At 34.5% G+C, this 19,634-nt stretch overlaps 1 protein-coding gene across 29 annotated transcripts in view; it reads left to right on the forward strand.

Moving 5' to 3' along the window:
• The window catches only part of LOC105227083 (muscle calcium channel subunit alpha-1), a 133,193-nt gene that overhangs the window by 42,698 nt on the left and 70,861 nt on the right, over window positions 1–19,634 (forward strand). For 25 of the 29 annotated variants that reach the window (XR_007423111.1, XR_007423110.1, XR_007423112.1 and 22 more), the window contains 11 exons: window positions 1,112–1,264; window positions 1,906–2,087; window positions 2,157–2,676; window positions 2,733–2,958; window positions 6,949–7,159; window positions 7,826–8,151; window positions 8,250–8,308; window positions 8,579–8,705; window positions 11,000–11,129; window positions 11,342–11,508; window positions 12,998–13,085. Coding sequence is in view for 26 of the 29 variants with exons in the window: in XM_049459519.1 (XP_049315476.1) it covers window positions 1,112–1,264; window positions 1,906–2,087; window positions 2,157–2,676; window positions 2,733–2,958; window positions 6,949–7,159; window positions 7,826–8,151; window positions 8,250–8,308; window positions 8,579–8,705; window positions 11,000–11,129; window positions 11,342–11,508; window positions 12,998–13,085 (2,189 nt within the window). In the remaining 3 variants the exon portion in view is untranslated. Of the gene's footprint in view, window positions 1–1,111; window positions 1,265–1,905; window positions 2,088–2,156; window positions 2,677–2,732; window positions 2,959–6,948; window positions 7,160–7,825; window positions 8,152–8,249; window positions 8,309–8,578; window positions 8,706–10,454; window positions 10,573–10,999; window positions 11,130–11,341; window positions 11,509–12,997; window positions 13,086–19,634 lie in introns of all 29 variants that reach the window. The other 4 variants (XM_049459517.1, XM_049459528.1, XM_049459529.1 and 1 more) reach the window with 2 other exon arrangements.

Raw genomic sequence — 19,634 nt, forward strand, 5'->3', positions numbered from 1 at the left:
CAAAATTGTGTAGTGATCAGTGGTTGTGTGCAAGAGCAATATTAGCACCAAGAAATGAAATTGTTAATAGGATCAACACTGATATTTTAAACGAGGTTCAGGGAAAAATTAAGGAGTATTTGTCAATGGATACAATTATAGATACGGAAATAAGTACTTCATATCCTGTGGAGTTTTTAAATTCACTTGAACTATCGGGTGTACCGTCACATAAACTTCAATTGAAACTAAATGTACCAGTAATGCTTATGCGAAATCTAGATGCTCCTCTGCTATGTAATGGAACAAAGCTTCGGATAACAAAATTGGGACAGAACATACTTGGTGCTACTATTTTAACAGGTGTCGGTAAGGGAAATAGTGTTATAATACCTCGGATACCAATTGTTCCCACTGACTTTCCATTCAAAGAGTTCAGTTTGAGGTCAAGCTTAGCTTTGCTGTTACTATAAATAAGGCACAAGGACAAGCATTACAGGTAGCAGGAGTGCATTTAGAAAACCCATACTTCTCTCATAGTCAACTTTATGTAGCCTGTTCACGTGTATCTAATGCCCAGGTTTGCATATATTTGCACCCGACAGGAAAACTTATAACATGGTATACAAAAATATACTAGATTAACACTCTGTATTTTATTTTTTTAAATTGTTAGAATTCAGAATTATTTATTTTTGTTACGGTGAAATATATTTTAACATTTTTTGTTGCATTTCAATACGCATATTTTAAGGTGTTGAAACTTCAATGTCGGTAGTAATTTTAAAAAATTGTTAATCTCAGCCCAGCAATAAAATTTAGCTATAATTTTGACGCATTTCTATTATTATACCCTTACCCTTTATCTCTCATACTTATTTAATGGCTCCACTGCGGGCGAAGCCGCGGGTAAAGAGCTAGAGTATATGTAAAATTGCTTGGATTTCGATTCTCAGGTTGACGTTTTACACCATAAAGTATTTTCCTGGCTTTGATTCTTGTAAGTTGCAAGAGTATAAAATGTTCGGATGCACCCGAACATTGCCCTTCCTTACTTGCTTATTTATTATGTATATACTATAAATTATGTTTCAAAAAAATAATTACCAATTTTAACTGCTATTCATTAAAGGCTTACAGGTTGTACTGAATTCGATCCTTCGAGCTATGATACCACTTTTACATATTGCTTTACTAGTTTTATTTGTCATTATCATATACGCAATTATTGGATTGGAGCTGTTTTCTGGAAAATTGCATAAAACTTGCCTTCGCCCAGATACTGGTTAGTCATTTACACTCGTTGTCAAGCAAAGTTTACCATTCAAAATCAAGTGTTCTACATATTTGACAACACTTTATAGCGGTACTATTTGTGGTATAGAAAATTTTTGTTTAGAAATAAGTTAATGGCATGTTATTTATCAAAACTATTAAAAATTCAAAACAAAAGACATTCAGCTATAGACAAAATCAATTGAAAGTTAGTGAGCTTTTCAAAATGAGCTCGAAATGTAAGAGACTGACATGGAATAAAAAAATTATATATTTATTTTTTTTAATTTAATTTTATTTAGACTGTAATTGAAATTAATGTTTTATTTTATTTTGGTTTCAATTGAAATACGAAGTTTAGTGGCGTTATTACTTTAAAAACAATAAAGTCTGCCGCATAGAAAAACTAGTTTATGCTTTGCTCATTACACGTGATAAATTAAAACTATAATTATAATTAGATAATATAATTTAGTATACTTATGCTTACTAAAAACATAAAAGAAAACAAAATTGAAGAAACCCCCGAACGAAAGAAAAAGTTCGAAAAAAATTAAGAAAGTATAGTGGTAAGCATTGCGTGGCCACGAGTGTATATAAATAAATAATAAATATTATTACATTTTGGTTAATTTACTTCGACTAATAAAGGTGAATATATGAAAGATGAACACCCATGTGGTACTGGATTTCAATGTCAAGAAGGTTATGTATGCCATGAAAAATGGGACGGCCCTAATTATGGTATAACTAATTTCGATAACTTTGGTTTGGCTATGTTGACCGTGTTTCAGTGTGTTACTTTAGAAGGCTGGACAGATGTGCTATATAACGTAAGGATACTACTCACGCACAAACTGAGCTGTGGTACTAGTTTGTTTACATTCGTATTTATACAATAGATTCAAGATGCCATGGGAAGTACGTGGCAATGGATTTACTTCGTTTCGATGGTTATATTAGGAGCCTTTTTCGTAATGAATTTAATTCTCGGTGTGTTGTCTGGTGAATTTTCAAAAGAGCGCACAAAAGCTAAAAACCGCGGAGACTTTCAAAAACTTAGGGAAAAACAACAAATAGAAGAAGATGTGCGCGGCTATTTGGATTGGATTACCCAAGCGGAAGATATTGAACCTGACGTCGATGGTAATTTAATGCAAGATGGAAAAACAAAACCGACCAACGAGTCCAAGTCAATGGATCAAGTGGAAGAGGAGGGTCAAGAAATTCAAATATCTGAATCCTGGTGGCGTAAGAAAAAAAAAGATTTAGATCGTCTGAACCGCAGAATGAGACGGTCTTGTAGGAAAGCTGTAAAATCGCAAGCTTTTTATTGGCTAATAATAATGTTAGTGTTTCTGAATACCGGTGTACTTGCTACCGAACATTATGGGCAACCAATATGGCTCGATAACTTTCAAGGTAACTACTATTCATTCACATTTTATCCTCAATATAAAGTGTAATTCTTCTTACAGAGTATACAAATATTTTTTTCATTGGATTATTTACCTGTGAAATGATGCTTAAAATGTATAGTTTGGGATTTCAAGGATATTTTGTGTCGCTGTTTAATCGTTTCGATTGTTTTGTTGTTATTGGTAGTATAACGGAAACAATACTAACAAACACGGGTATAATGCCGCCATTGGGAGTATCAGTACTACGTTGCGTTCGACTCTTAAGAGTTTTTAAGGTCACAAAGTAAGTTAAGACTTTATTTATCATTTAGATCGAACCAATTACACGCTTTACATATATCCATTATAATACTTTTCGTCAAACTAGTAGACATTCCATATAGATAAGACTATTGCGATAATAATCTAAGAGAATGGTTTGCTGAGAATTATGAGATGAGTTAAATCGATCAGTCCTTTCCCCTATCCTTTATAAGCTGTTTTTATTGAATTACATTAATACTTCAACGTACTTATGACTTACGGATGCGGATCAAGATAATTTAATGGTGAAAAACTGTGGAGATTATGTGATAGCAAAACGAGCACAATTAGCTTAGAAATTTAGACTGACTAATTTCGAGATATTAATAAGCCTAGGTGGCAAAAAAGGATAAATTCGGGTCAATAAATCTCTTAGACTCCGTATACCCAATGTGATGATTTTCAAACTTCTGTTTGTATGTGTAGTAAAATTATGTGAAAGTACAGATTTGTACATATATACTATACAATGATTCCGTAATGAATTTTAATGAAATCGATCGATAACTCACCACAGTTCATATGTATAGTTAATACATGTAACTACCTTCTTCTTCTTAATTGGCGTAGACACCGCTTAGGCGATTATAGCCGAGTTAATAACAACGCGCCAGACGTTTCTTCTTTTCGCTACGTGGCGCCAATTGGATATTCCAAGCGTAGCCAGGTGCTTCTTCGCTTGGTCCTTCCAATGGAGTGGAGGTCTTCCTCTTCCTCTGCTTCCCCCGGCGGGTACTGCGTCGAATACTTTCAGAGCTGGAGTGTTTTCGTCCATACGGATATACATACAGCTCATCGTTCCATCGAATGCGATATTCGCCGTGGCCAACGCGCAAAGGACCATAAATCTTTCGCAGAACTTTTCTCTCGAAAACTCGCTACGTCGACTCATCAGTTGTTGTCATGGTCCAAGCCTCTGCACCGTATAGTAAGACGGGAATTATGAATGACTTATAGAGCTTGGTTTTTGTTCGTCGAGAGTGGACTTTGCTTCTTAATTGCCTACTCAGCCTGTTGGCAAGTGTTATCCTGCGTTGGATTTCCAGGCTCACATTATTGGTGGTGTTTACCCTGGTTCCAAGATAGACGAGAGCCAAGTCGCGAGTGCGACGACTGTTTGTTTGATGACAGAAGATATTTCGTCTTGCCCTTGTTCCAGATCCATTCGTTTTGCTTCCTTCTCCAGTTTGAAGAAAGCAGAACTAACGACGCGGGTGTTGAGGCCGATGATATCAATATCATCGGCATACGCCAGCAGCTGTACATTCTTATAAAAGATTGTACCTGCTCGATTAAGTCCAGTAGCTCGAATTATTTTCTCAAGCAGCTGATTGAAGAAGTCGCACGACAAGGAGTCGCCTTGTCTGAAACCTTGTTTGGTTTCGAACGGCTCGGAGAGGTCCTTCTCGATCCTGACAGAGCTTTTGGGGTTACTCAACGTCAGTTTACACAGCCGGATTAGTTTTGTGGGGATACCAAAGTCAGACATCGCGGCATAAAAGCAGCTGCTTTTCGAGCTGTCGAAAGTAGCTTTGAAATGGACGAAGAATTGGTGCGTGTCGATTCACTTTCACGGGTCTTTTTCAAGGTTTGGCGCATGGTTAATATCTGGTCGTTGTTAATTTGCCAGTTCTAAAGCCACACTGATAAGGTCCAATCAATTTGTTGACGGTGGGCTTTAATCTTTCACACAATACGCTCGATAGAACCTTATACTTCTCCTCCTGGAGGAGCCTTATTCCGCGGTAGTTGGCGCAGATTGTGGGGTCTCCGTGTTTGCGGATTGGGCAGAGCACACTTAAATTCCAATCGTTGGGTATGCTTTCGTCCGACCATATTTTGCAAAGAAGCTGATGCATGCTCTTATCAGTTCTTCGCCGCCGTGTTTGAATAACTCGGCCGACAATCCATCGGCCCCGCCGCTTTGTTGTTCTTCAGGCGAGTAATTGCTATTCGAACTTCTTCATGGTCAGGCAATGGAACGTCTGCTCCATCGTCATCGATTGGGGAATCGGGTTCCCCTTCTCCAGGCGTTGTACGTTCACTGCCATTCAGCAGGCTGGAGAAGTGTTCCCTCCATAATTTAAGTATGTTCTGGGCATCGGTGACTAGGTAACCTTTAGGGTTCTACAAGAGTACGCTCCGGTCTTGAAACCTTCTGTTAGCCGCCGCAATTTATCGTAGAATTTTCGAGCATTACCCCTGTCAGCCAGCTCATCAAGTTCTTCATACTCACGCATTTCGTCCTCTTTATTTTTCTGTCTGCAAATGCGTCTCGCTTCTTTCTTCAATTCTCGGTATCTATCCCATCCCACACGTGTCGTGGTCAATCGTAACGTTGCGAGGTAGGCAGCCTGTTTTCTCTCCGCTGCGACACGGCAGTCCTCGTCGTACCAGCTGTTCTTTTGCACTTTCCGAAAACCAATAGTTTCGGTTGCAGCTGTACGTAAGGAGTTTGAAATGCCGTCCCACAGTTCCCTTATACTGAGTTGTTGACGAGTGCTCTCAGAGAGCAGAACTAAAACACTGGAGACGTGTCTTCCGTCTATCACAACATGATCGATCTGGTTGCTGTTTTTAGATGAGAGCTGCTTTGCAATTCTATTAACTCCAGCTGTAAATTCAATTTTTGAAACACTTTCATGCAGGGAGTTTGTGATTTGAAGTCTGCGAATCTGTCGTCAAACTCGTTCCTTAATCTTTGTAACATCAACACGTACATACTTGTCAAAATCCAAGGTAGCTTGCTTTCTTGTAGATAAGGTCTCCCAATGAATCAACTGCTTTTGTTTCAGCTGCTTTTCCAACAACAAAAGCTTTTTTGTGAAAGCTAGAACGAGTTCGTATAACTGTGTGCATAGTTGGTCTTACCCTTGCAGTTTCAAGTTAAGATCAGAAAGATATTTAGTTATATCAACCAGGAAAGCCAGATCAGCCAACCACTGCTCATCAGTAAGGAAAGTAATTTCTTGGTCTTTGTTGTCAAGAAAAATCTTTAAGTCGTCCAGCAGGGAATAGAATTTAGTGTAGCTGCTCTGCTGAGCCAGCGAACGCGACTGAAGTATACAATGTCTTCGTGATCTGAACCGACATCAGCCAGAAAAGCCTGGAACTGTCTGTGGTTAAGCCCTCTTGCGCGTATAAAATTAACTGTCTGCACTACTTTATCCATCACTTACTAATTACTTATTTTTCAAACAATTTGTATGTAATTGATATTATATTAATTTGTATGTAATTAATATTATGTATATTAATTTGTACAAAAACAAATGCAAAGGCTTTCCAAAAATTAAATTTGTGGTGCGAGAACAAAAACAATTTGTTTTTTTATCGCTCCCAAATTATCATTTTTTTGCATAGGATTTCCTATTACTTCCTGGTTAACGGATCATAAGAAAAAATGATGAATGTTGTTGCTATTTTTTTCACAAAATTTGCTGGAGCGAGAATGCGAAAAAACAAATACACAAGTTTTCCCATCAGCTCGTGCTGATGTTTGTGACGAAAATATTTCTCATGAATTTGTTGTTGCGCTATTTGAATCAGTTCGTGCCATATGACACGCTTCTTTTGTTTTGTTTTCTTTTTGTACATGTACGCGTTTTGCTTGATATACTCATGAGATTTAAACCAATTTGTAGGCACTTGCAAAGCACAGTAGTTTATAGGTACTCTTTCTTATCAACTGCTTATTTTATTTACTACAGGGAGCACTGTTTTACTTGCAATAGAGTAAGTTTTTTAATTGACACACACACATGTAAACATATAGAAGCAAACCTATACAACTGGGATGTCCAAAGACTCTAAGAGATGGCGGGCCGGGTGAATGGCCTATGCGGGCCGGATGGTGGCCCGGGGGCCGTATGTTGGACAGGCCTGGTTTAGAACGTCAATTTGTTTGTTTGAATACTTATTTAACGGCATACAGTTAATACGTAGTTCATCATAATTATTTTCTTTTCAGGTATTGGCGATCTCTTTCCAATCTTGTGGCATCTTTGTTGAATTCAATACAGTCAATCGCTTCCCTCTTGTTATTGCTATTTCTTTTTATAGTAATATTTGCTCTTTTGGGTATGCAAGTTTTTGGAGGGAAGTTTAATTTTAAACCATCAGAAGAAAAACCTCGTTGGAATTTCGATTGCTTTTGGCAAAGTTTATTAACTGTATTTCAGGTAATATTTGTACACTATTTTAATATAATTAAATTTTAGCCTGAAACAGCGAATATGCAAATGAAAATTATGAAATTGGTGCAGCCCTCACAAACCTATACATCACTCATTTTGAGATGAATTCACATATTTGACATTTTTGTTTACAATTTATGAGAACAATGCCCCTTTTATTTACCTTTACCAAGTCAAAAGCTTTTGTTTGCATTTAGCTAAGTCAAAAGAATTTGTTTAAAGGTTCAGTTTCACAGCACTATTTGTACATCGAAGTGTGGCATCTGCAAATTATTGCAAACGAACTATAAGAATCCCGGACCCTCAGATACTGAATATGAGTACCTGAGTTTTGCTTTGTACAGAAAATTTCCTAATAATAATGTGAATAGTGCTAAAAGTGTATAGAATTCGTCTACTATTTTTTCTATCCCCCATATACTAAATTTAACTATTGTATAAGTCTAGTTTCGAATGGTGGTGCTAATACCGATGTAGCTCGTAAAAAGCCCACACACCTAATAATTTGCAAAAACAACATCCGAAAAAGCTTGATTATACATAGAACAAATACGAATACGTACCTATGTAGACTAAATACGCGAATTCGCAAAGGGTGTTCTAAAATTAACGCGTAACGAATTTGATACGTTTGTAAAATTTACGTTTCAGATTCTTACTGGTGAAGATTGGAATGTGGTTATGTATGACGGAATACTTGCCTACGGAGGAATAAAAACATTTGGTGCATTGGCATGCATCTATTTTATAATTTTATTCATATGCGGCAATTATATATTGCTGAACGTTTTTTTGGCTATTGCTGTTGATAATCTTGCTGATGCAGATTCTTTAACAACAATCGAAAAGGAAGAAGAAATTGATGATGGTAAAAATAACAAATCACACAGCCCCACTCCAATCATTGAAGGTGCAGAAGAGGAAAATATGAATATTGAAATGGATTTGGACGGACATTGTATTGAAATAGAAAAATTGTAAGTTCAACTTTGTGAAGTTTTTGACTCCTGGCGGTATACAGCCATTTTATTAAGTTTCTGAGTATTTAAATACTTTCTCGAAAATATAATAACAGGGATGAGGATACTCCTTCTGAAGGTGAAGAGGACGAAATATGCGATGAGGAACTAGAAGGTAAGTCTTCAACAAATGTGTATTAAATGGGAAAAGTTGGTTTTTTATGCATTTCATTTAGTTAAGATGTTAAATAGTATAATTCTAAAATATGGTTTAAGAAAATATATATATTTTAAGACATTATTTTGAAATACGTTTGTACAAATAGTTATACAATTACATGTACATGTATGAATTAGGGCCATAAATGCTTTCCCAAGTAACTTTTATAAAACTTAAACGCTGCTTACCCTATTCATTGTCATTAAAATCCTTAACAATGTTTAGAATCCCGTTCCGAAGTAACACCTAGAGCAACTGCACGACCTCGACGTCTCTCTGAAATCAGCATTAAGAAGACTAAAAAACCAATGCCAAGAGGAAGTTCATTTTTTATATTTAGTAACACAAACAGGTAATTAGAAACACACAAACATAAAGTAATTAAAAATTGTTCCTTTGCATGTGTTGTAGCATACCTATTCCAATACATTAACACACTAAACCACACACAGTGTTGCAAAAATAAAACGAACTAATACATAATATTGCTTCAATTCTACTGTACGAATAATTTTAACACATTGAAAATATTACATCAATATTTCACATTGAGATTGTGGTTATATAAATTATACATTCTAAAATCAATGGATTTAATAATATCAACACTTAGTTCCATATTTCAACTAAAGTGTTCCGAATCTTTCTTTTGGGAAACATATTTTGCGAACTAATGTCCAAGGATATTTATGCTGTCAACACAATGTCAATACTTTATTGCTTCTTTTAAATACTAGGTATAATGTTCTCGTAAAATTAATTAGTTATAAGTTAAGTATTCCTGACAAAATTTAGTGTTCAATTATGGACTAAAAAAAGTTATATTTGTATATACCCTGCCGTAAAACAAACCAAATTAGCCCTATAATATCATATTACACTAAGAATAAAAAAAAAAGTAAGTAGTAGTAAGTAAGTAAGTTTCATAAAGTTTTGGTTTGTATATGGGGTATTCCTATACCAAATCGACCACTTTTGAACCCGACCCCTTTAGATTTTGCTGAAACTTATCCATACTTTTCTACCCTTTGAAAAACATTTTTGAGAATTTTTTCAAAATTTTTTGTCCAACTTCAAAAAAGTTACGAATTTTGCTATTTTTTGCTAAAAAAAAAGGCTTTTTTATGTTCAAATAGCCATAACTTTTGTAGAAATTGACTTTTGGGGACCATTTTTTTTAATTTTTGTTTTTGAATGAACTTTTCGAAAAAATACTCAAAAAAATTTAACACGACCAATTATATAAAATAATAATAATTTTGAAAAAATTCTCAAAAATGTTTTTCAAAGGGTAGAAAAGGATGGATAAGTTTCAGCAAAATCTAAAGGGGTCGGGTTCAAAAGTGGTCGATTTGGTATGGAATACCCCATATATAATATTGCTATTTACCGTGCGATTCTGTAACGTGAGACAGTCTCAAGTCTCTAAATTTGAGATTTTAAGTTAGAGACAATTTTTGAGACTTGAGACGATTTTGCTATTCTGTAAGTGACAGTCACAAAATCTATTACATTTCATCATTCAGAGATGTTTTTACACTTGAATGGAAATAAATATGTCGATAACAAATATTAAAATTTCTATAACATCGTCAAAAAACATAGTTATCAATAAAAATGAAAATATATATTGTTGACTTTGTTTCATAATATTTACGAAATTTATGTAAAATTTATTCATTTTTAACTTTTTCGTGTTTGAGTTGCTTACAAAATATTAAAAATACTACAATCGATTAATATCTATGATGATCTCTATTCAGTATATTCAAAATGGCAGACAAGAGCTCTTTTTAGTTTTGTGACCGGCTAACTACCAGGTCTCAATATTTTGACTAACGCTAGAGACTGTTTAGTGAATAGTAACTAGTCTCAAATTGAGACTTTGCCTCAAAATCTCTCAAATAGAGACTAGAGACTGGTTACAGAATCCCGCTATTAATATAACTTTATTTTCTATCTAAACATATATTTATAACTTTTTTATTTGTTATTCCAAATTACATAACATTTTATTTTCAAAAATGGTTTGATTGCAAACAACTTTGGAATAACATCTAAAACTTCGAACACTAAACCATTTAAATACATAAATGCAAAGAAGACGATGAAGATGTGAATACAGCCAGACCAAGACGCATGTCTGAAGTCAATACAGCTACAAAAATTCAGCCCATTCCAGAGGGTTCGTCTTTCTTCATAATGTCTCAATCAAACAGGTTTTTAAATTATTTGTTGATTTTTGTTTATGTTGCTTTGTTGTTTTTAAAATTGCAAGACCAGCCTTATTCTAGCCTTAGCTAGGCGTATAATATTGTTTTTTTTTAAGGTAATAAGTTTGTTTGTCGCGTCCGTCATTTAACCGTGAGCTTGTCTACTAAATAGGTCAAAATTTCATTACAAGTATGTACCTATTGCAAACCTATGTGTCTTGAGTTGAATTTGTTTAAAAATAATATTTAAAGATTTGAATACCATCAATGTAAAGAATACAAAGAAGGGTATCACATATTAGTTGCATGTTTATATGTATTTACTACTATGAGTTTTATTTATGGTATTTAGCACACTTTCCTACACGCAGAACAAAGAAATAACTTACTGCACCTTTTAAGGACTTACCGATTTTTTTTCTGAATTGAACAGGTTTCGTGTATTTTGTCACTGGCTTTGTAATCACAGCAACTTTGGAAATGTTATATTGTGCTGCATTATGTTCTCATCGGCAATGTTGGCAGCAGAGGACCCACTACGGCCAAACGCCGACCGCAACAAAGTATGATAAAAGTATTAGTATTAAAATATAAGTTGGTTTTATGATCTGAATCTGATTGAAATACGATCCACCTTAACTACTTTCAATATACTACATTGGAAAACATTTAGATACAATCACGTTAACTTTTTTCTCGACTAGAATACATAGTTTTAAACCAAAAACACAACCAGTGAAAAGTCACTTGTATACTTAATTTTTTTATTTTACAGGTACTAAACAAATTTGATGTTTTTTTCACGGGTGTCTTCACAATAGAACTGTTACTGAAATTGATTTCATATGGCTTTGTGTTGCACGACGGAGCCTTTTGTAGATCTGCATTTAATCTTCTTGATTTACTTGTAGTCTGCGTCTCCTTAATATCAATGCAGTCCAGGTAAGTTTCTCGTAAGAATGTGTTACGGACTTACAATACTTAAAAACATTATATATAGATATACGAAGAGTTACAGTGAACCTAAAACAAAAACTTGTACAGGGAGGTGGTTTGAATTTGACCATTTGGTCACACTGCCCCCCTTTAGCCTTTATTGCATTGTCCATACGGACAGTCTTATTTCATTTTTTTGTCTTTTATCGGTTAGCCCGCCTTGATGATGGGATATGTGTTTTTCAATAACGTATTTCACGAGTACTTTCATTCTTTTGCTTATATTTAACTACCAGAGCCTCTAAATGTTCATCATTTTTCCTTTAAAACTACGTCCGCAAAAAAGAAATTCGCCTGCCAAACAATACATTTTTATCATACGCAAATAATAATAGACGTAAATAACTGTACTTACTTAAGTGATTTTTTGACTTTTTGCAATTATTAACATTAAAATTCATTCATTTTTAAATTGTTTTAAATATACGAAAAATATACAAGATTATCATATTGTTACTCTTATACCATGTTCAGACCGACACTTATTCACACGATTTCGGCTGTTGAGTGGTTTATCTCACTAATCTTATAAATTTATCAAGATTTCGCCATACAAAAATGACAATTCCAAATCACTTCATTGAAATGATTTGAAACTGATCCACGCAAAATCTCTCTGTGCGACTCTGATTTTGCGCCATCTACTTGTCAGCATTGAAAATCTGTTACATTATCACAGCTGATTTAGACACTACAAAGGAAAAAAATGTAAACGAACAATTTTTTTTAAAGCAATGAATCTAATTTCCCCTGAAAATCGACTTAACAAATGAAAAAATGCATCCATTATTTCTATTATATGGTAAATACTTAAAAACACGACGGCTTTTATTTCAAAATACTATATGACAATCTTTTCTTTTGATAAATATTAAGCGCTGTGAATTCTTGAATGACAATAACAGATGATTTTTGATCTTTCTAACGGCAGTGAGAACGGGCTGATTAGTGAATGTAATTAACTGTAATCTAATCCCTTTAAATTTTCGGTCTGAACATGGTATTAGTTGCAGCTTAAAAGTTACAATTTTTTTTTAGTTCAACTGTAAGGAATGGAATCAGATAGTTCAGATACATACGTATGTATGTTGTAAGGAGCGTACGCCCTGTTAAAATGCTTTGTTCTTACACTAAATCGGTTGAAAAGCCTTTGGCCTGAGCGAGAGATCGCCGAAAAAGTCATGACATTTTTTTCCAATGATTTTCATGAATTCAGTTCTTTTGTTTATAATGCAAAAAATTAAAATCTTTTTTCCACGTGCACGTTGTGTATATCGGTCCCAGCATATTCAACGGTCAAGTTCCCGTTTGCTGGTCAAAGGTACAAATATATAACTTAAAAATATAATTTATATCTGAAATTCAATTGAGAAACCCTCTTTCTTTTACATTACATTTTAAAACTAAACGAATTGTTTTTCGTTTTTATTCACAGTTCGAATGCGATTTCATTCGTGAAAATATTAAGAGTACTTCGTGTTTTAAGGCCTCTGCGTGCCATTAATCGTGCCAAAGGACTCAAGGTAAGGAAAAAGTGCCTATTAATATTGAATTGAATATTATTCCATAGTTATATAACATTTTGAGTTATGTTTAACAATTAAATTACAAGATAGCAATACATATAAAATACTTTATTATTATTCTTATTTTTGTTCGTTAAAAAATAAATCTGTATGATTTGTGAAACGCATTGGCTAAACCTAAGGAAATCTGCTTGTTTCTATTTAGTATCACTAAGCTCTTGGTATACATATATATGTTTATGTATATTTTTATTTATTTATTACTATTTTTTATAAAGACGCTACGCAAGTACATATTTAATTAAATAATTTTGCAAGGGGCTACTTGACCAAAAGAAATTATTATTATGTGCCCAACAATACAGTGAACAGTATGCTGTTCAGCATTTAAGACAGTCGAAGAGTAATACCTAATTAATTTTATGCAATGCAATGAATATTAACTATTTCGTATTTAGTATATAACATGTACATATTGCTGTAATTTTATGTTATTTATTATTCATCGCGTATATATAATATATTGTAAAATGTTTTGTAGAGTAAGAATAGTTGACATATGTAAGCTTTAAATTTTGTACTTAAGTGTATATTAATACTCTTAAATCGACATTTTTAACAGTACTAATTTCATATTAATAAATGGTTCAGTATTAGTATTTTTATGAAACAAAGCTATTCAATTCAATTCAAAAATTTTAATTGGAGTTTGAGTTATTATTTAAAGATAAATAGTAGTTGCCTCCTATTCGCGAAAGCAGTGAATCCACAAGATTATAAATATGTAAATGTAGGCTCATAGAAAAAGTCATGACAGAAGAGAAGACTTCATCAGCGCTTAATAAACAGTATATATATACGATATGTTACTTTGTCATTTGAGCCATTCAAAATGACAAAAATTCTTCATTAAATATTATTTTTTAACGAATACTAGCCGAACTTGTATCGAATTTAACATGCAAATTTTGGTGCTACTTTTGAAATAAAAGATTTTTGGCAACAGTGCCTAATGATAACGAGCAGAGGACTGATTAACAGATGATGTACAACGGTTACTCGATTACTCTGTCTGCCTGGATATAATTCAATATTAACAAGTAAGGAAGAGCTAAGTTCGGGTGCAACTTGCAAGAATCAAAACCAGGAAAAACCAGGTGAAAATCAATTAGAAGCAATTATATGTACTCGTATTTTCTTTTCGGTTGAATTACCTGCTATACGAATTTAATGTATATACTTATATACATATATATACACATATATGTATATATATATATATTAGGGTAGTTTTTTTTTTATTGAAGTATTAATTTTTTTCAGTCCCGTCAAAAAATTTCCTTGGAAATACCCCAAAAAAATTCCCTAAAAATTTTAGCCCTTAATATTAATATTAAGAACTGAACCAAGGCCTGTAAAAATTTTCCGTAGAAAATACACTACAAACGTGAGTTTTTATCTTTAAATTCTTACAGATCAAAGGTATTTTATGGCATCGCTTTGACTTTAGACGCATATTTCTCAGAATTATTCACTCTACAAAAGTGCCCAGTGTAACAAAGTCGTAACCGTAACCAGCGAGGTAGTACGGGGCTTTAAACCCGATTTTTCCAAGAATTTCGCATTTTTTTTTGTATATATGACAGGAGCTATAGAAAAAATTAACATGGCAAATTTGTAGAAAATTTTATTTGCTATAAAAAAGATCGAGGTAAAGATCACTATCATTTATAATTCTCGAGATATTCGGCTTTTTATGAGCTCAATGAGTATTCTGGAAAAATTATTGAAATCAATAATCCTATAAAATGATAACATATATTTGTAGTAAAAATGCAGTAGTCCCATTAAATAGTAATTAACCTAAATTTTTTTAATTTTCCACAAATTTTTATACGGTTCAAGAGCTCGAAGCTGCTCGGCGTTATTTTGAAAATGAAATATCAAGATATCAAATGCCCACATAAAGAATTTCCCAAAAGCAATAGCAATCGATTTGACAGTTAGTATGCTGTATCATGACATTAAACTTCTTGTTTTATTATTAAAAAATTGAAGAAAAGCTGTCAGTTTTGCATGTTTTTTATTGGCCATTTTTAACAATGTTGCCAACGAAAATGCAGCTAACTTCCTAAAATTTTAAGGAGTAAATGGGAGTTAGCAACGGAGTTCTCTTCACTACTCCGTCTGTCAATGCTACGAGTATTATGGTACCGCCTATCTAGCAGCTTGAACGGCGACCATACGATATTTTTCAAATAACTTACAATTTTAAACTTGTGATATCTTTCGAATGGAATGTTTAAATTGAATAATTCAAAAACTTATATAATGATATTGAAGCACACTTAAATATGAAGACATTTGTTTTGATAAGGATTAACTGCATTTCTTAAGATGATAAAAATACTTATTTTGACAAAACTATAATAGACATTTGCTGTCGCGACATTTTTGTAGATAACTATAGGGGTATTCTCTTGCTCTTGCAAGATTGCAGATTGCAAAAATACTACACCGAAATATACAAGGGCACGAGAGCACCCATTGCAGAATCTAGTGATATATGAGCGACTGATTCAGTCAATTTATTGTAAATGACTCTTGTGCATGGCTATTGTGAATTGGCGCACCTTCTGCATACATTTTTAACAAAAAAAAACTTTATAATTTAAATAGAAATTATAAAATCTAATTAAATTTTACCTTTCTCGACAATTTAACGACGAAAAATGTCTTTATGTAAAATGGCAACTACAACAGGGTTGCAATTTTATTTTTGCGTGACATTGCACGCAAATATACATGGGTTTTGGTCCGACATATTTTACAGCCCTTGCAAATATTTTTCTGCGTGTGTTTGTTGTTGTGCCGTTGTAAATCTGCAATTCATGCACCGTGCACCGGGTTTTGCAAGAGCAAGAGAATACCCCTTATATGATCTTCAAGTACGTAGTACATTATTTTGTTCTATAACCAACAATTTTCGCAGCGCTCGCGATTTAAGAAAGTTTTTTTGGTAATTTTTTCACACCTTGGGTTACATTATTGGCGTTTTTGTATGGACCCCTAACTTTTTTGAAAATTTAATATAGCCTATTTGCACCACAGATAGTGTAGTTTCCCATCAGTGAAAGAATTTTTCTTTTTGTTCAATTAGTTTTGGCGCCTATTCAATGCAAAAAAACAAACAATTAAATCTTTCTCTTTATAATATAATTTTAGTATAGATTTTAAAGGCCACCTGGATACTTTACATCAGGAAGGAAGTGGTATCTTTCGTTCCAAAGTGTTTAATAAGAGACTATAATTTTTCAAAGCTTAATTTTAAAAAATATGAGAACCTCAGTGTCTATGTAAATTTATAGATAATAAATAAATAGATTTGTTGCACTCGTGGGAAGTGAATGCCGGCTACTTTTAGAGTTTGTCCTTGACATTTGTTTATTGTGATAGAGAAATCCACTTTTAAAGAAAATTGTAGCGTTTGGACTGGAAGCATAAATTTGTGGGTATTATAAAGATTCTGTGTTTTAACCGTCTCTCCTGTGGCTCTTCCAGTAAGAATGGTGGCCTGGAAGATGTGTCGTCCCAGATATGTAATCTAGTGCCGTTACACAGTCTGCGAGCGTATAGATTACGCATCAGTATGACAGGTACACCAATTTTGGGTTTTAACTTGTACGAGGGTACCTCTGATAGGTCGAGGGAGTTTTAGAACTCTACAGGGTTTATGGGGTAGTTACGTCATCAGTTGTCATCAACGTGTCTATTGAGGTGTATGTCCACACTTCTCATCATTTTTCTACCAATACGCTTTTAACCCTCCCCTGAACCCTGAACCCTCAATGTAACCGATCTATCTTAGCCCAAAACGGTGAAACCTCTGGGTATGCGTTTACCTCGTCTACCGGAATATCTTGCCCCGAATGTCTAACAAGCTGTGTACCAGGGCTTCAGTCGCTCACTTGTGCGACATTGTGAAATTCGTATCACACCATCAATTTGCACCATAGCAATAAAGCACCGCGACTATTGATTTTGCTGATGTGACAAATTTGCGTTTCTTTACTTGAAAGGTTCAGATGAAGCTTGAATACTGAGTGAGCGGTTCTACTACCACTTAGCAAGGTGACCAGGTTGGTTGCAAAAGCCAGCGCAACCACTTTGTCTTTGCGCAACCGTGCCAGCAGCAAGTTCAGCAAAAAGTTTTGACATTGTCTGCAGGTGTGTCCAAGAAAAAATACGCCACGCGGTTTGTTATTAAATTGAAAATTTGCCTTTGCTCTTGTAGTAACAAGGGCTCTGTTCAAACCATCGCCAAATTTTTATTTTCAATACGTTTCAACGCTTCGTTAAAACATCATTGGCGAGTCATAAAGCGTTCTTAAACATGTCCCACAATTTCCGGGGGTTGGAGAGTCTGCGGGTACTTATCATAATCGCAAAGAGCTCTCTAAATGTAGTTGGGGACTGGCATAACATGGCATCATTCAGCGTTTCGTCTCGGTGTCCGTCATCTTCAAGCAACCTCATCGCCTCACATGCTTCTCGGAAAGTGGCCTTTTCCTGCACATCTACGATTTTTAGCGAGTGTGTTATGTTTGTGGTATAAATTCTATCCGATTATCTGAGGCTTTCACACCTTGTCACTTTTACATAGAACAAAGTCCGAGCGATCTTTTCTTCCAGGCACAGGCGGGCCTCAAGTTCACGACATTTATTTTAAGTATCGTTTTACTTGAAAAATATATGTACAAAGTTCCCCACACATTATCCGCCAATTCGTTTTCGTAAATTTTCCCATGGGAATTAGAGTGCCGGCTAACTCCATACCAAATTTTGTTAAAACCGCTCCATCATTTCAGTCGTGAAGAAGTAACAAACATACACACTCACATACGTTTGCTTAAAATAGTAGTATAATTAAGAAAACATCCTTTGCTGAGAACTATGTGCATAAAATATTTCTTCTAGCTTATGCCCAAGTTAAGAAAAGGATTTTCAAATTTCAGGCTGGCTTAACATCCTATAAGTATTTCGGTCAATATATAAAATATCTAAGCTATAGTCTATTGGCGTAAATAGGGTGAAACGATTCACTAATTACCCAGTCCCCATGTGCAATGGACTTTAATGGCAAAAATTTAAAGTTTTCGCTAGTCCTAAAATACTTTATGCACATTGTTTTATTAATTTCAATCTGATTTAATCTCGAATTTTAATGTAATCGGTCTACATCTTGGTCTAGCCCATATTGTAAATATAATGATTTCCGCCCTTCAGGTCGACTTTATCCTTATACTAAGTAATTGTTGCCTTTTGGTTAAGTTTTTATAATATCGTACATATCTCATTGGAAGACGTCTCAATTAAACTAAGAGTGAAGTTAAAGAAACTGTGATTTAAAATTGTCTACACTAAAAAACTTTGTACTAGCGAAAAGGCGGCGCGCCACAGCGCAAGGTGAAAATCGGCTTGCGGCCACACTTCTTGACGTTGATTTCGCCGAGTGCTATCACTCACATTCATTCACCTACGCCAAAGGACACGTTCGGATAGGTCTCCACACAAATATTTTTTCATCGAGTTCCTTCACTCTTGTCGGTGATTTCGCCGAGTTCTATCACTTACATTCATTTCCCTGCGCCATACGACACGTTCAGACTGGTCTCCACATAAATATTTTTTCATCGAGTTCCTTCACTCTTGTCGTTGATTTCGCCAGGTGCTATCACTTATATTCTCTCAACAAAACACAGAACTTAAAATGTCTGTATCTAAATTTAAATTTAGACAGAAATGTCCTGTGTTTGGCATATATCCGTACAATCTCTCTGAGTCCCAGTTACCTACCTACCAGGATGTTCTTTTGTGTTATCTGTTTGAAAGATTTCGTATAGGGCGACTCCGAGGGGACAACTATGAACCTAGGAGTAAAGAGGTTACAGAAATAGTTGCAAAAAAGGTTGAAAATACTTTCAAAAATTCATCTATTCCGATAGTTTCACACACCAGAGTTATAAAAATGCTCACCACATACCATAAGAAATTTCTGACTCTTAAAAAAATGTTTTTAAGGAACCCAATAGGTTTGAGCTCTAAAAGAGACGACTTTGTCTCTTCTGCCGGAAAATTATTTGACATCGCTGCTTGTAAATGCATTTATTTTTCTTCTTGCACTTGTCCAAAGGAAAGGAAAGTTCCTATCAATGAACAACCATTTCTCTTGGACCAGAGAACCACAAGAATTGGTCGCATTGGAAGTGTTGATCTACCTGAAACAAAAAAGATTACAAAGAAAAATGAACGTAAAGAAAAGCTTTCAAAACGTCATTCAACATCAACACTTACCAGAAAAGTATCAGCTAGAACACGTGACCATTCAGATCAGCCAGACTCTCATACAGACGACAACAATGTAGGCGCGTCGCACATTGATTCTTCGAAAAACGATGGTGATGATGAATTTTCTCTTCCATCCTCTAAAACCAAACAAAACACACTAGTATTACAACACACTGCTTTAGCTGCCCAAAGATTTGG

The sequence above is a fragment of the Bactrocera dorsalis genome, chromosome 6 (genome assembly GCF_023373825.1).
Source record: "Bactrocera dorsalis isolate Fly_Bdor chromosome 6, ASM2337382v1, whole genome shotgun sequence".
NCBI lineage: Eukaryota > Metazoa > Arthropoda > Insecta > Diptera > Tephritidae > Bactrocera > Bactrocera dorsalis.